The sequence below is a fragment of the Tachypleus tridentatus genome, chromosome 13 (assembly GCF_004210375.1).
Source record: "Tachypleus tridentatus isolate NWPU-2018 chromosome 13, ASM421037v1, whole genome shotgun sequence".
NCBI classification, from domain to species: Eukaryota; Metazoa; Arthropoda; class Merostomata; order Xiphosura; family Limulidae; genus Tachypleus; species Tachypleus tridentatus.
In genome coordinates, this window is record NC_134837.1 from 204,423,051 (window position 1) to 204,440,856 (window position 17,806).

The 17,806-nt window shown below is 37.6% G+C and overlaps 2 protein-coding genes across 3 annotated transcripts in view; one reads left to right on the forward strand and one right to left on the reverse strand.

The window, feature by feature from the left end:
• LOC143239688 (TBC1 domain family member 30-like) overlaps positions 1-15,977 on the forward strand; it is a 54,359-nt gene extending 38,382 nt beyond the window's left edge. For both annotated transcript variants that reach the window (XM_076481064.1, XM_076481063.1), the window contains 7 exons: positions 1,276-1,461; positions 2,774-2,942; positions 3,947-4,118; positions 6,755-6,860; positions 7,504-7,717; positions 15,025-15,210; positions 15,843-15,977. In XM_076481064.1, the coding sequence (XP_076337179.1) occupies positions 1,276-1,461; positions 2,774-2,942; positions 3,947-4,118; positions 6,755-6,860; positions 7,504-7,717; positions 15,025-15,210; positions 15,843-15,925 (1,116 nt within the window). In that variant the 3' untranslated portion in view covers positions 15,926-15,977. The remainder of the gene's footprint in view (positions 1-1,275; positions 1,462-2,773; positions 2,943-3,946; positions 4,119-6,754; positions 6,861-7,503; positions 7,718-15,024; positions 15,211-15,842) is intronic.
• The window catches only part of LOC143239685 (pleckstrin homology domain-containing family G member 7-like), a 406,704-nt gene that overhangs the window by 201,403 nt on the left and 187,495 nt on the right, over positions 1-17,806 (reverse strand). The window lies entirely within an intron of this gene.

The following is a 17,806-nucleotide window of genomic DNA, read 5'->3' on the forward strand; positions in this document are numbered from 1 at the left end:
GTATTTCTATAAATTCATGTTAGGTTTAACGTTATAGAAATACACCCTTGTGCAAATTAATTGAAACAAATGGTTATTTTACAACATTTTCAGCATGGCGGCCGGTGTAGGCTCGCTGGACCCCTGATTTCCTTTAATAGTCATTTTTTTCACATAGATGGCATCATTAGCCGTGTTTTGCAGTACGGTCGATCTATGTTTGGGATATATGACGACATTTTGAGGAATATTACGTCATTCGAAATTGCATTAGAAGGGCAAGGAGACCAGTCAAAAAACAACTTCTTACCAACTCAATGAAGAAAAAACGGTATCAATGGGGACTGAAATACAAGAACTGGACGCAAGAACAATGGAGGAAGGTGTTATTCTGTGACGAGACTCATTTATTCGTACATGTTCGCAGATCTCCAGGTGAGAAACTTCGAGAATCTCACATCAATCAGTTCGTAAAACATCCCTCGAAGAAGATGTTTTGGGGCTTTTTCAGCTACTATGGCGTAGGAGGCTTACATCTCGTAGAAGGTATGATGCGAGGACCACGGTACACAGAAGTTTTGCAGAGAAGAATTGTTCCAGAATTGAAAAAGAGATTTCCAGATGGATCTGACATTTTTCAGCAAAATCTGGCTCCGTGCCACACATCGAAACTTGTGAAGAATTTTATGACTACAATGCGAATAAAGGTGCTGGACTGGCCTGGAAACTCTCTGGGCTTAAATCCAATTGAAAAGCTTTAGGTGATTTGTAAAGAAAGACTTCGGGGAAAAGACTGTACTACGAAAGATAAGCTTATTGAGGTCATAATTGAGGTGTGGTACCGCGATCCAAAAATTAGTAAAGATTGCAGTCAATTCGTGTACTCGATGCCAAAGCGGGTTAACGATCTTCTGAAAAATAAAGGCGGTCATATCATGTATTAATTTGTGAATAATTTTTTGATTCTCAGAATGTGACGGTAAGTCTCACCATTCGTTGGTAAAAGGGTAGCCTAAATGTTGAGATGGATGGTGATAACTAGCTGGCTGCCTTCCCTCTAATTTTACACTGCTAAACTAGGGACGGTTAACGCAGATAGCCCTTGTGTATCTTTGCGCGAAATTCAAAACAAACTGAACAGTAACAAATATTGAACATACAGTACATTATTTACGTATTGACAGTATTTGCTATATAATAATTTATAATTTAATTTCTATATATTCTATTTTAACTGCATATATATATTATAAATAGATTCGTCGTCCATTTCTTCAACTCTGAGTTTTCTTGTAGGACCTCCATCGGACAGGATGTAGTATGTTTAGTGGAGAAGAGGCTGAGTTGAACCAAGCCCTGTTGAAACGAGTATTATTGGCGTATGCACGTTGGAACAAGACTGTGGGGTACTGTCAAGGGTTCAACATGTTGGCGGCCATTATTCTGGAGGTCATGGAATGGAAAGAAGACGATTCCCTTAAGGTAATCCCATCTCAGTAGGTTATTTGTTAGAGGTCTTTTTACCTGCATGTGATAGGGAATTCTTTGTGTGATATTAATGAGAGTTGTTATGGAGTCGTCACATCAAACATGCTCGTCCTTTCAGCCGTGGGGGTGATATAATGTGTGGTCAATCCCACTATCCGTTGGAAAAGAGTAACCCATGAGTTGGCGGTGGTTGGTGATGACTGGTTGCCTTTCCTCTAGTCTTACACTCTAATTTAGGGACGGGTAGCGTAAATATACCTCCTGTAGTTTTGCGAGAAATTCAAAACAAACCAAGTAACATCTTATGGAGTTGTGACTCGATTCGGGATTTTCACTTTTTTATATACCTCCACTATCCAGTGGTTTAGCGGTAAGACTGAAGAAAAGCTGAAACCCGGCTTTCGATACTCAGGATTGGCATATTATAGATAGCCCATTGTGTAGTTACGAATAGTAAGTGCAATTAGAACGTGTCCACAGCTGGCTAATAAATATCCTAAAGTGGTCTTAACGGAGCTTGGAATACAGATTGTGGATGTTCTAAAAATGTAGCTGGAAAATAAAGATCCTCTCTTAATATGTATAAACACCGTGCGTATGTTCTTTGTGAACCAGTATGTTCGTGTTGTAACATCTTCAAAACCCGAACAAATTCTGTCTCTGATCGTGAAGTGTGGGTTTCAAAACCTGAACATGGTTCGATATATTACCATTACTATTTAATTCCTCACTTGACTTTACGTAAGAAGTCAGTAGAGTTTTAAGTAAGGCTTTATGGTTGACTTTGGTATCTGTGGGTTACGGAATTCAATGGAAGCGCTGAATGTGCTCGTCCTTTCAGCTGTGAAGCTATTATAATGTGACAGTCAATCTCACTATTCCTTGATAAAGAAGCGGTCAAAAGTTAACGGCGGGTAGTGCCGGCTGTGTGCGTGTCCTGTGGTGGTTAGTGGTTCAAAGCTGGAGACGACATTAGATACTTAGTAGCTTATCGGAAACAAACACGCTCGAAAGTCGCTAGAGGTGGTCCAACAAAAACGTACGAGTTAGTACATTGTTTCAGTAAACAGTTTCTTCTCCAAGGAGTGAATTCTCCTGTTAGCCAGTATTCGAGAATCGAAGTTCGAAACTGTTACTTCTGTCACTAACAATCATCAGACTTACAGTTCTGACAAATCGTATCAGTTGACAAGATTTTGACTTCATTCACCACAAACTTCATGGGTAGATATTTTGTTTGTTATCCAAATATTTTAAAATATATTTTGCTGAATATTCACTATGAACTTTATAATTTTATTTTTAGGTCATGATATTCCTCATAGAGGGCGTTCTTCCAGAGGGCTATTTTGCAAATCACCTGAGAGGACTTTCCGTAGATATGGCTGTAGTTAGAGATCTACTGCGCATGCGCTTAATTTGTCTCTCGCGCCACTTGGACAAACTACAGGTAGAAGCACGAGATAGTTCTACAGGTAAGTCTTAGACTCTGTGCAAAATCTGTACGTGTTCTAAGAGTAAATATGTACATGTTATGTAGTACAGAGAACACGATTTTTAAAATTTGACAACATTGTTACGTTCTCTGAACAGATAAGTTCTTACTTCATTTCGTAACGTGTACTTATCAATTCCAAAACAGCTGACACAAAAGCAGGAACTGAAAAGAATGAAAATCTTAGTTTTTACTTATTCCATTCTCGTTGATGCTGTTTCGTGGGTTTGTTTTTAACATCAATTGAGGCATATTTAAAACAACATTTTGATCTATTTTGAGTATAATAACACTTGTTATGTTATGAAGGCTTTTTCTAAGATAGCGAAGCATTATTATAATTAATTCAACTTGTAAGATTTTAGTGCTAGGCCTATTATATTTCTTAACACTACATTCTTTATTTAGCCATTAAGAGATTTTCTGGAAGTAAAAGATTGCACGATGACAACACTCCAACCAAACTATGTTCGCCATATCTACTACTTAAGATACAGCTATGTTTCTTGTGAACCAGCTGACCTGATGAGCTCTGGATTGAGCGAAATGCGTCGTCGACAATGGATAGTGCGAACACGTTGACGTTAAAATACTTTTATACACTCTTCTAAATCTTAGGGCCCAGCATGGTTAGGACGCTAGACTCGCAACCTGAGGGTAACGGGTTCGAATCCCCGTCACACCCAAAATGCTTGCCCTTTTCACCCGTGGAAGTGTAATAATGTGATGGTTAATCCCACTATTCATTGGTAAAAACGTAGCCCAATAATTAGTTGTGAGTGGTAATGACTAGCTGCTTTCCCTTCAGTCTTACACTGCTAAATTAGGGACGGTTAGCGTAGACAGCTGTCGTAGCTGTGGCGAAAGTTAAACAAACAAAAAAGCATTGTTGAATATATAATTTACCTAATAACCCGTGTTATGCCAAGTATAACCAGCTCGGGTATGTACATAACGTATTTTAAATGTCTTCTATGTTTCCAGGGGCTAGTTATGAACCACCATTGACCAACGTGTTCACCATGCAGTGGTTCCTCACGCTCTTCTCCACCTGTCTGCCAAAGTCCACTGTTTTACAGGTGTGGGACCTCATGTTCCTGGAGGGAAACGAAATACTTCTTCGAACTGCCCTGGCAATATGGGATGGACTAGCAGAGTAGGTCTTTTATACAACACCTAGAAGTTATAACAGAGTAGATCGTTTTACACAACACCTAGAAGTTATAACAGAGTAGGTAGTTTTGCACGACACCTAGAAGTTATAGCAGAGTAGGTTGTTTTACACAACACCTAGTAGTTATAACAGAGTAGGTCGTTTTACACAACACCTAGTAGTTATAACAGAGTAGGTCGTTTTACACAACACCTTGAAGTTATAACAGAGTAGGTAGTTTTACACAACACCTAGTATTTATAACTGAGTATGTCGTTTTACATAACACCTAGAAGTTATAACAGAGTAGGTAGTTTTACACAACACCTAGGATGTGTGTGGACCCTCGTTTAATCTTAGCTCCAGACACGCACTCAGTTCGCACTGCTTAATTATTCATATTATTTGTATGTTTTAACATAATTTGTTAAAACCAGACTATTTATCTGGTGATAATTATCTAAGTCGTCATATTTTATGATTGATTAAAACTAAAAGTTACTTTATAGATGAAAATACATCACTTTATTACATACCGTCCACTTACAGGTTTTCCCCCGTTTTCTTGTAGTCCCTTACTTTGAAGTGTTTAGTATTACCACTTACCGGATAACACGATACATAAGTAAAGAAAGACTTCTCAATGAGAAAGTAAATGTAGGGATTGGTAATATCAGTCCTTCAGAAACAATGTAAACAAGACAGTAGGGATGGGTAATATCAGTCCTTCAGAAACAATATAAACAAGACGGTAGAGATGGGTAATATCAGTCCTTCAGAAACAATATAAACAAGACAGTAGGGATGGGTAATATCAGTCCTTCAGAAACAATATAAACAAGACGGTAGGGATGGGTAATATCAGCCCTTCAGAAACAATGTAAACAAGACAGTAGGGATGGGTAATATCAGTCCTTCAGAAACAACGTAAACAAGACGGTAGGGATGGCTAATATCAGTTCTTCAGAAACAACGTAAACAAGACAGTAGGGATGGGCAATATCAGTCCTTCAGAAACAATGTAAACAAAACGGTAGGGATGGGTAATATCAGTCCTTCAGAAACAATGTAAACAAGACAGTAGGGATGGGTAATATCAGTCCTTCAGAAACAACGTAAACAAGACGGTAGGGATGGCTAATATCAGTCCTTCAGAAACAATGTAAACAAGACGGTAGGGATAGCTAATATCAGTCCTTCAGAAACAACATAAACAAGACGGTATGGGTGGCTAATATCTGTCCTTCAGAAACAATGTAAACAAGACGGTAGAAATGGTACAGACAATATTTAATATGTAACAATATATGTGTATAACTATTCAATCACAACTGAGTTTCATTTATCCTGTTTTTATCTGTTAATATTTTACTAAACTGTGTGACTGTACTGTTATGTAAGGATTATATAAATGTCATCTCTTCTATCTACCATGGCTTTCTACATTGTCTTATTGTGATGCCATCATTTTACTGAAGAAAACCATATCCTTCTACAACAGTGGTTTCCAACCTTTATTATGCCTCGCACCCCTAAAAAATTTTAATATGTTCTCGCACCCCTCACAGTAATTTTTGAATATATAGGACATTACCCTTAATATAAACAAAAAGAACTAAAATGTTATCACGCACCCCCTGGAACGCTATCTCGCACCCCTGGTTGGGAACCACTGTTCTACAATATCTCACCGTTACGCCATTTATTTGTTAAACTCCACGTCTTCCTACAATATCTCATTCTTACGCTTTCAATTTACTATATAACACCATGCCCACCTACAAAGTGTTACTATTTACTAAACACCACGTCCTCCTCCAGCGCCTCTTTGTTACGTCTTCTGTTTACTGAACAACACCATGTCACCCTACAATGATTCATTGTAAAGCCCTCTTTTAACAATCAACAACGTTTCCTCTACAATGTCTTTTTGTTACGCCCTCTGTTTACTAAACACCACATCCTCCTGCAGTGTCTCGTTGCAATGTCCTCTGTTTACTAAACAACATCATGTCCCTCTACAGTATCTTACTTTTACGCCCTCCATTTTCTAAACACCACATCCTCTTACAATATCGTATTGTTACGCCCTCCATTTTCTAAACACCACATCCTCTTACAATATCGTATTGTTACGTCCTCTATTTACTAAACACCACATCCTCTTACAATATCGTATTGTTACGTCCTCCATTTTCTAAACACCACATCCTCTTACAATATCGCATTGTTACGCCCTCCATTTTCTAAACACCACATCCTCTTACAATATCGTATTGTTACGTCCTCCATTTTCTAAACACCACATCCTCTTACAATATCGTATTGTTACGCCCTCCATTTTCTAAACACCACATCCTCTTACAATATCGTATTGTTACGTCCTCTATTTACTAAACAACACCATTTCCCCCTGTAGAAGTCCATTGATATACTTCAACTTATGTACTTGGTATTGAAGTAGCCCAATACTCGCTGACGTCATTTGTTTCACCTAGGACTGTACCGACTAGCAGACCTTACTCTGGTAACATTATGTTCCGCAAACCTTGTCAAAATGTTATTTTAAATTGTTAAAGTTTTCAGGATTTCTCTACTTTTAATGATCAGATTTTTTTATTTTTTTTCTCGATTGACAGTCGAATAATGACCGTGGAAAGTGCCGACGAATTTTACAGTATTATGGGCGTGTTGACGAGAGAGATGGTGGAGTTTGGACTCATGGACCCCAACGACCTTATTAAGGTTAATACTTCATTTGTTATCATAACAGATAAGTCATGTTTAGTGTTCCAATGGATGAAAAAAGTTTCACAGGAGTTCTCTTCTGTGTAACCATCTTTAGAAATGACAAAAAGTTGTCTGCAAACCTTCCGAGCCATCAGTAACTAATCGATTAATAATTCTCGTGTAAAACCTACAGTTGTATCTTTATGTCTTCAGTCTATAAAGCATATTTAAATATTTAGCTTTGATTATTATATTTATAAGCTGGAATGTTTTTAAGTATCAAAATAATGAAGCTTTGAGTTGGTTTTGTTAACAGATTTCTCTCGATGTTGTAAAGTTAAATATATAAATGTAAATATTTTCTTACATACCCTGTTAGCATGTGAATTGTAAAGGCTGAGGGTGGCTGGACAGGTGTTTGTGGCAATCTGGGTGACTGTGGAGGTGGTTGTGGCGCTTGGAATGGTTTTGGTACTGTGGTTGGTTGTGGAGATGTTTGTGGCACTCAGGGTGACTGTGGAGGTGGTTGTGGCACTTGGAATGGTTTTGGTACTGTGGTTGGCTGTGTTACTAGTTTTATGAAATAATGGTTGAAACTTGACCTGTATGATTTCGTTAACTAAAGACGATAGTGATTCGTTTGTTAATTCTGACGTAGACGATATGCACCATGTCCCAGTTTCCTTATCCCCAGCTGGTCGAACTGAGAGAAAAATACATGTACAATATCCGACCATTGACGTCATCTCTTGCCCCCTCCAGACGTGGTCTTCACCTCATCTTCAGTGACGACGAAGACGACAACGATGAAGAACAGTTAGTCGTGGCCACCTGGTGTTTATCTAGCTCATTACCAGTACCGAGATTAAAAGGTAAAACCTATCTTTCTTTTCGTTTGTTGTAAGGTATTCTCTCTCTATCTGTCTGTCGACCAATTTATCTAGGTAATTACATCCTTGAATAACCTTTGTGATATAAAAGTTGCTTTAACAGACAAATAAATAAATAACAAATGCCGTGTTAATTTTCTGACCACAATAATGGTGAAAAATTTACAGTTCAAAAAGAATCTCATTATTTGGTTGTTAAGTTAGAATAGAATTAGTTTAAGTTGAAAGAGTACACGCTTGTTAAGCCCTCTTAAATATAATCAAAACTTAGAAACATATTTACAAACATACAACTAACCTTCTTGGAACTGATGCCATTTTTCTGAATGTTTAACATAAATTACTGTATTTCGAAAGATGAAACAATAATCGAATTTTATACTAATACAAAAAGATGAGTACGTTTGTATAAGATTTGATTTTCGATATGAAAATCGAGAAATCACGTGACAGCGACAACTGAATTAAAGTTGCGGTGAGACGGAATGTTTCAGAACTACCAGTTGACATTATTTGGCATCACAAAGGTAATGTTTTTGTTGAATTTTGCGCAATTCTATTCGAGTGATACCTGCGCTAGTCCTCCCTAATTTTTAAATTATAGACTATAGGAAAGGCAGCTGGTCACTATTACCCATCGCCAACTTTTGGGCTACTCTTTTAGAAACAAATATTGGAATTGATCGTAAAGTTATAACGCTCCTACGGCTTAATAGGTGAGTATATTCGATGAAAGGTTCTGGTCCCATGTTCCGCAAATCACTAGTCGAGTGCTATAACCACCAGGCCATACTAGGACTAGGCCAGGCAGTTTGATGTCACCGAAAGTTGATCGTTTGGAGGAAGGGTATTTTACGCCCTTTCTCACATAAAATATTTGTACACTCATATTACAAAAGGTGTGTATTCGTATTGGGGATTTAGCATTTTATAGATTGTAATATCTCTCATATTTAGTAATATTGGAAAACAATATGAATCAACGTAGGGAATTAGAACCATCCAGAAATATATTTGCGACAAGTCGTACCTCAGCCGTAAAGTGCGATATGTTAAAACAGGCGAGATTCCACGAATACTGAAGTCGTTCAAGAGCCACAGGCAACAGTTCAAATCATAATTAGGAAGGCTTTCCGTCTAGAAACGAAGTATACAGGGAATGGTTTCAATAAGATAAGGCTTTTAGTGATATCTACCATTTAACAATTGCATACCTCAAGCAGCTGAAAAACGAAAGAGTATTCATTCTACTCCTTGCAAGGTCTAGTCGTCCATGAATTTCTGAATAGCTACACTGTTAAAACCAGCTTTAGAAAAATTATCGTCTTCGTACACTAGGCACTTTGTGAAAGGCATGCACGGTAGATTGGTGTGCTGTTAATATGACAGGCTTACGACAAAGTTTTTTGCAATACGATCTATGATCTATTATCAAAATGTACAGTCGTTAGATAGAGTGTGACTGGACATAACAACATGAACTGTAACATCGTAGTAAAACTGGAAGAGGCAGTAAAAACCTATTGCTGTAATATCTATAAAACGAAGATTTGAGGAGTATGATTTTTAAGATTAAATTATAATTATACTATAATGAAACTGATAATTTCTTTCCAGACCATTGTCTGATAAATAAACAAATACATAATATTTAATAATAAGATTTACGGAGAAAGAAAACTAAAATATTGTAGTGAATTCTGTTTGAAGATTTAGGATAAAATGTTAATTCAAATTAAAGCAACTTCTAACATACATGTTTTTGAAAATAACCAAACAATTTGCTTATCGTGGCCCAGTGCAGTGATTCCCAAATTGGATGTCGCGGCGAACTCACAGGTGGCCTGCGAGATATTTCAAATTTTCGAGGAAAACACAGCGATATTGACATCTTTCGAACACCGCGCGTACTACTAGCTTAATGTAGTTCACAGTTTTAACATTAGATCATGCTACATTTCTTTCGTTGACGTTCTCTAATGTTTGAAATATGTTTTTGTTTGCTTGTATTTTCGGCTACGCCAGTAACTTCACGAACTTTTTCGTTTCTTAGATTTTGTATACAAATACCTGTCTACTTTCCGGATCTGTCAGTAACCAATACAACTGAAGGGTGTTGTGATCAAGTGTCTGCGAGGTCTAGCAAAGTTCAGTGAATTATTTTGTTGATTTTTTAGTCCTTGTGTATAAAAATGGAAAGAATTTTGAACATTAATGAGAAGTGTGGGAGTGATGAAAAGATGGGTGAACCTCAGACCAGTGGTAAAGTTATGAAGAAACGGAAACATGATGACAGTTATCTAGATTTTGGTTTTACTTCAGTAGATGTCAATCATGAAGAGTGTCTGTAGTGTGTATTATGTCTAAAAGTTTTGACTCCAGAATGCATGCTTCCAAGTAAACTAAGAAGCAACTTAGAGACCAATCATCCTAACATGGGTAATAAAACCCGTAATTATCTTACCAGAAAGTTAAAATAACGAAAAGGTATATTTTTGAAACAAGCATCAATACCAAGCAATGCTTTGCTAGCATCCTACAAGGCAGCATATAGAGTCGCAAAATGTAAAAAGCCTCACACCATCACAGAAGAACTAATTTTTTTACCGGCTGCATTGAATATGGTGAACATTATGGTTGGTGAATCTGCAGGAGGACTGCTTTCAAAGGTGCCTTTGTCCAATAATACTATCAGTCGTAGAATCCAACACATGGCCAAATACCTCAATGATCAGCTAATTGAAAAAAATGAAAGGGAAGTAATTCAGGTTACAGCTTGATGAGGTGATTGATAGTAACAAGGATTCTCGTTTGATTTACTACACATGGTTCATGGATGATGACAAAATTGTGGAAGATGATCTTTTGTAAATAAAATTATCGTTGTAGGTACAAAGGCTCAAGACTCGTTTGAGATCCTTGACACTTTTATGTGTGAAAACAACTTAGACTGGACTAAGTGTTTGTACCGATTATGGTCGCTTTATGTCCAGCTGTTATAGAGGATTGCAGCCACTCATACGAAGCAAAACTCTTGATGCACTGTGGATACACTATATAATCCACAGGGAAGCCCTTGGGTCAAAGCAACTGAGTCCTCCGCTGAACCTTGTCCTGGAAAGTGTGTTGAAAGTGGTGAACTTTATAAAAACTCGGCCACAGAAGGCGAGGTTTTTTAAAAAAAATTGTGTGAAGATATTGGATCTGAGCACACATCCTTGTTGTACTGCTGTAGCTCGCGATGGCTCTCCCGTGGAATGTACTGACCCGTGTGTTCGAATTACTCGAAGAAGAAGAAAACGAATGTACTAGAAACTTCTTGGATTTTTTGTCAAAATTAGCATACCTGTGTGATATGTTAGAAAAACTGAATGCGTTGAATCTCTTTCTGCAGAGAAGCAACGCACACATTATAAAACTCGCAGAAAAAAGTTTATACTATGAAGAAGAAAAATGAATGAAGATGATGATAAAGACTGTTTCCCTCTGTTGCAGCAGTTTATTACATCCAATGAAGTTGATTTGACTGATGAACTAAAATCTGTTTTTGAGGAGCACCTCACACAGCTCAGTGACTGGTTTGAAAAATTACTTTACAGAAGATATGGAGAAGTTTGCATGGATCCAAGAATCATTCAAGGCTAAGGCTCCATCTGAATTTACCTCTGCAGAAGAAGAAAAACTTTTTGAGCTGTCTTGTGACAAGACTTTAAAAACAAAACTTTAACAGCATTGAACTAACTGGGTTTTGGATATCAGTGAAAGATGAATATCCGCTGTACTAAAGGTCGGCGAATCCTAATTCCATTTGCGAAGTCATATATCTGCAAAGCTGAGTTTTCGGTGGTTGCTGTGATAAAAAGCAATTACCGGGTGAAAATCGATGTAGAACAGGAAATGAGGGTGGTGGTGTCCAATCTAATTCCAAGATTTGAGAAGTGCCCAACGGGCGCACACATCTCATTAGTAATTGTGGTTATTTAAAACTAAAATAAAAATATTGTTTCTACTTTCAATTTACAAGTATTATTATTTCGAACGCTAAGTTGTTAGGACATAAATACTTATTAAGTTGTTTAGTTTGAATTTCGCGCAAAACTACACGAGGGCTATCTATGGTCACCGTCCCTGATTTAACTGTGTGAGACTAGAGGGAAGGCAGCTAGTTATCACCACCAACTTTTGGGCTATTCTTTTACGAACGAATAGGGGAATTGACCGTCACTTTATAACGCTCCCACAGCAGAAAGGGCAAGCACGTTTGGTGCGATGGGGATACGAACTCGTGACCCTCGGAGTATGAGTCGAACGCCTTAACCACGTGGCTATGCTAGGCCACGTTGTTTGTACCTAACTACTTAATAAACGGAACTGTTTGGTTTTTCTTTTTGCCAAGGTGCGCCATGAACCGAGAAAGTTTGGGATACGCTGATCTTGTTTGATAGGTTAATGAACGAAAGTTAAACCACAGGGGTCGCTTTCATGGCCATTTTAAAATACATTATTCGTGTAATCCACGCTGTATACAAGATGATGGTGTGTAATCCAAATTTTATACAGGATCGGGGGAGAGGGTGTAATGTGCGCTATATACAAGATCTGGGGGGATCTTTGTTAGTCAAGAATCTTAACGGCTGTGATGTCATCTTGATGTATCGTGCAATAGGCAAGTGAGCTTAAGGATGTTTTATCGTGCACCATGAAGTATTAACTAAACGAATACTGTAATTTTAGGTTGAACTGAGTATGTGTGACCCAGAGTTATCACTAGAAGTAAATTTCACGGTGCCACTTCTTTAATGATATTCACACGTGTATATGTAATCGTGAAAATGTTTCTAAAGTTGAGAAACACGCTTTTTTTTCTGCTTTGTATATTCCTTTGATATATTGTATATCAAGATGAGATAAAGTGAGTCTGGGAAAATTCAGCCGTCTGCGATTCATTAAAAATGCCCCACAACGTCAGCTGTTTTTGAATATCATGAAACGTTACAGTATATTAGTTGAGCCTTGATAATGTCTTCCTTTAAAGCCGAACTGCAGAAGATCGAAGAATTGAACCAAGTGTGACCTAGTGGTTAATAAGTCGGGTTTGGAGGCTGTAAAACTCACATGTCTCTCTGTAACTAACAGTTGGTCTCTCTATTCTTGGCTGCCTTCTCTCTGGTCAGAGAATGACTTGTACGTGGAACTAAAGGGTCTCCTATCTTTTGTCGTTTAACACGGTTTTCTGATAGTAGCTACTTAAACCAGTACATCCAATAACACGGTTTTCTGACATTAGCTACTTGAACCGGTACATCCAATAACACGGTTTTCTGACATTAGCTACTTAAACCGGTACATCCAATAACACGGTTTTCTGATATTAGCTACTTAAACCGGTACATCCAGTAATACAGTTTTCTGACATTAGCTACTTGAACCGGTACATCCAATAACACGGTTTTCTGACATTAGCTACTTAAACCGGTACATCCAGTAATACAGTTTTCTGACATTAGCTACTTGAACCGGTACATCCAATAACACGGTTTTCTGACATTAGCTACTTGAACCGGTACATCCAATAACACGGTTTTCTGACATTAGCTACTTGAACCGGTACATCCAATAACACGGTTTTCTGACATTAGCTACTTGAACCGGTACATCCAATAACACGGTTTTCTGACATTAGCTACTTGAACCGGTACATCCAGTAATACAGTTTTCTGACATTAGCTACTTGAACCGGTACATCCAGTAATACAGTTTTCTGACATTAGCTACTTGAACCGGTACATCCAGTAATACAGTTTTCTGACATTAGCTACTTGAACCGGTACATCCAGTAATACAGTTTTCTGACATTAGCTACTTGAACCGGTACATCCAGTAATACAGTTTTCTGACATTAGCTACTTGAACCGGTACATCCAGTAATACAGTTTTCTGACATTAGCTACTTGAACCGGTACATCCAATAACACGGTTTTCTGACATTAGCTACTTAAACCGGTACATCCAATAACACGGTTTTCTGACATTAGCTACTTGAACCAGTACATCCAGTAATACAGTTTTCTGACATTAGCTACTTGAACCGGTACATCCAGTAATACAGTTTTCTGACATTAGCTACTTGAACCGGTACATCCAATAACACGGTTTTCTGACATTAGCTACTTGAACTGGTACATCCAATAACACGGTTTTCTGACATTAGCTACTTAAACCGGTACATCCAGTAATACAGTTTTCTGACATTAGCTACTTGAACCGGTACATCCAGTAATACAGTTTTCTGACATTAGCTACTTGAACCGGTACATCCAATAACACGGTTTTCTGACATTAGCTACTTGAACTGGTACATCCAGTAATACAGTTTTCTGATATTAGCTACTTAAACCGGTACATCCGGTAATACAGTTTTCTGACATTAGCTACTTGAACCGGTACATCCAATAACACGGTTTTCTGATATTAGCTACTTAAACCGGTACATCCAGTAATACAGTTTTCTGACATTAGCTACTTGAACCGGTACATCCAATAACACGGTTTTCTGACATTAGCTACTTAAACCGGTGCATCCAATAACACGGTTTTCTGACGCTAGCCACTTGAACCGGTACATCCAATAGCACGGTTTTCTGGCATTGGATGTTTCAACCTATACGTCCAATAACCCACTTTCCTTCGCGAACTTTGATGTTTAGTAAATAACTGATTGTATTTGTTTTGTAATTATGGATCGCTCACTTCCATTAATATGGTGTATGAAGAGTTAACTAGTGTTGAATGGCAGTAAGACAGTGTAGTTATCTAATTATTAAATAGTAACATTATTATAATTATATATTAATTATCATCTATCAATTGTTTCATGAAATTCTAAGAAAGAACGTATGTGTTTCTGGAGGCCAGACTTCCACCAAAGATATCCAGGATCGAATCTGGACCATCACGAACACGGATGGTCTTTTTTTTGGGACTTTCGTGGAGACAGCTGCAAGTTACCAGTCGGAAAGTAGGATAAAACCTAGTTATAATCGGTTTCTAATTATAAAATATTATTAATTAGGCTAACATGAGGCGTTTCCCCCCACATCTGAAGGGGTGCTGTAGTGGGTATGTGGTGCTCAATTGTGACTATAAGAGCATATAATATAATTTTTATGTAAAAGGACAAATTTCAAAACAATATATTAGACCACTGACCGTTGTACAGAACGTTAAGTACAGTAAAACTATGTTTTTTTATTTTCTGTATGATTCACATGTTCTTATCCACTACCCAGGAGACAACAGTCGGACCCCATCACCATCAACCTCTTCAAATTTTACCCTGTTTGGGCCAGGAAGTTCCGGTCTCCTTACCTCACCATCCGCCAATGCTGAAAGAGTGGTCTTGGACATGTCAGCTCTGAAGAAACATTATTCCAAACTTCGGGAGAGACAAAAGCAAGCTCATATAATTCTAACAGGCAAGATTTTCTTTGTTAGGGTGTGATAACACAAACTGAGAGCCATGGGTCCCGCCGGTCGTGTTCGGTGTGATGGGCAAGATATATATGTATATAGTTATAGACGTCAGCTCTAAAAAACCGGTGTTTAAAGAAACTAAAAGTACATGTGTATGTAATTAGGGACGTTAGCTCTCAAGACCAGTGTTTAAACAAAGAAAGATACATATGTATATAGTTGGTGATGTCGGCTTTAAAGATACACGTGCACATAATTGTGTTGAAGTGTGACTAACCCTAAGATCAGCACGTATTGTACTTTGATCCGTTTGTGAATAATCCGTAAGTTAATCATGAGTTCCTTTCAAGTTAACAACTTCTCACAATAAACAGAATCTCTTCCTGTGTGTTGTTACTATGTTAATAATATTATTTCTCAAGAAATAGAATCGTTTTGGGAAGTACCAACAAATACAAGTTAATTACTGGCAAGGTATCAGACGCTTGTTCTAGAAAACGTTAGCTTTACTGACAAGTACTTAACAGTGTTTCGTTATTAAAGTATGTACTTTTTACTTTATCTTCCATCCAGTTTTTAGTGACGCCACAGCCGAATGTCAGTCTTGGTTAATAACTTGGACTTAATTTTTCAGGCAGTTTCCACCAGCCCAGTAACAAAACCAAAGTTCATCAGCCGGTTGCTGTTAACCATCTCCTTTGGGGAAGAAACCATTGATAAGAAAACAGAAGGAAGCATCCCAAACAACTCTGAACCTGAAAAATCCTTTGGTGAAGGCAAACAGTGGTCTACGAAATCGCCATCATAAACTTAAGTCCACTGGACGTACCCGGTCTAACTTAGTTCTCCAGGAATCTGGTCAAACGTTGACATGGGAACAAGCTAAAAAAGAGAAAAAAAAGCATCGGGTTACTATGGAAACAGCAAGACGACAACTTCTTCATAATATTCCTCAGACGGTTGAAGGGAAGGCAAGGGGGATGAGGCGAGAGGAAGTTGACTTTGAGGGTCTTCCAGAGAAAGATAACGAAGAGAGTGGAAGTAGCACTTCCACAGAACTATGTGATGAAGACGGACCCGAAGTGTTGAGTGAGTACTCGTCGCCCGAGATGGGTCGCAAAGTAAACAACGCACCAGAACCATTGTCTTTATCAACTTGTAACCTCAGTAATGTGTCGGTGACCAATGAAGAAAGTGACCTCTCCTCAGGTGTTCTGAGGAAGAAAGAAATTTCTAAATACCAGCAGTCAAAAGACGAAAGTGACGTAAACATTGTAGAAAGTAACAAAGACGAATTAAGTAAAATAAATACAAATAAAATATGCATCGAAGCTATTGATGAAAGAACCGAGTCATTTCGGAGTGAAAGAACTCTACCAAGACTTCTACTGAAAGATACAAACCCAGAACACACTGGCTCTAACGCTATTCCTGTTATACTGAATACGAAACCCTTAGCCACTGTTTCACGAGAAATGGACACATCTCTTTTGAGAGAAGACAGAAACAGTCAACGAACGAAAAACACGCGAACGTGTCTTTTGTCGTGCCAAATCTAACAGGTGACAAAGAAGGAATGAGGACATTGCGATCCATGTCTGAAAGTGGTGAAAGAAGACTCGATCCTGAGGAACAAATGACAGAGAAACTCGAATTTACTAAAATCAAATCTTCCTTACCAAAGGAAGTCTCCATCCAACGATGGGCGGATTCTTCCCCGAAACGTAGCCAAACAAAATCATCTCAATTTAGCCCTGCTGTTCGTAGCTGTGTTGGGAGAAAGTCTACCAAAGAAATCGGTGGGAAATTTTTCATGTACAACATAGTAGAAGATAAGCTTACAAACGAACAAAAAGGCTTTTCGAATGTTGTCCGTCCTTCGAGGAATTACAATTATTCAGAAAACCACTGATGACAGAATACGTTTTAGACACGGCAGGTTTCACAGTAGTCTTATATTAGTGGGACGTTGTCAGAATTTTCAGTTTTGTATGGCACGTCTGGGATCAGGATATGTTCTGTTAGGCGCAGTCCTTTTAAGTCTAATTATAATCACTCACTTTCCAACTGATGTTAAATTATAGTAATTTTTCCTTTATAATAATAATTATATAAGAAAGTCATACTTGCATTATTGTTATTGGAGGTTACCGAGGGAAAATTCATAAGAGTAGAAAATTTTGATTTAAGTGTTTAGTGTTATTGGACAGAACACAGATATTAAGGTATTATATATTGTGACATCACTGGTTAATAATTTTATTTATTTATTTGGTTTCTTTGTCTGTGGAACGTTTTTGTTATGACGGCATTAAGTGTAAAGTTATTTTTAAATCAAAAGTCTCTGGGCTTTTATTATTATTAAAAACAATCGTTGTATTTCACTAGGTATATAGCAGCTACCAGGTTGTTCATTAGTAAATTCAAACACAATCGTCCCTGTTATCAGCATGAAATAATTTAACAATTAAAAATGTTACATATACTTCAATTAGAGAATTAATAATTAAGATACTCCAAATTATGAGAAGAACGTTGAAAATCACTGTATATAAAACTTGATAAAAAATTGAGAAAAAATTATTTATAGACATGATA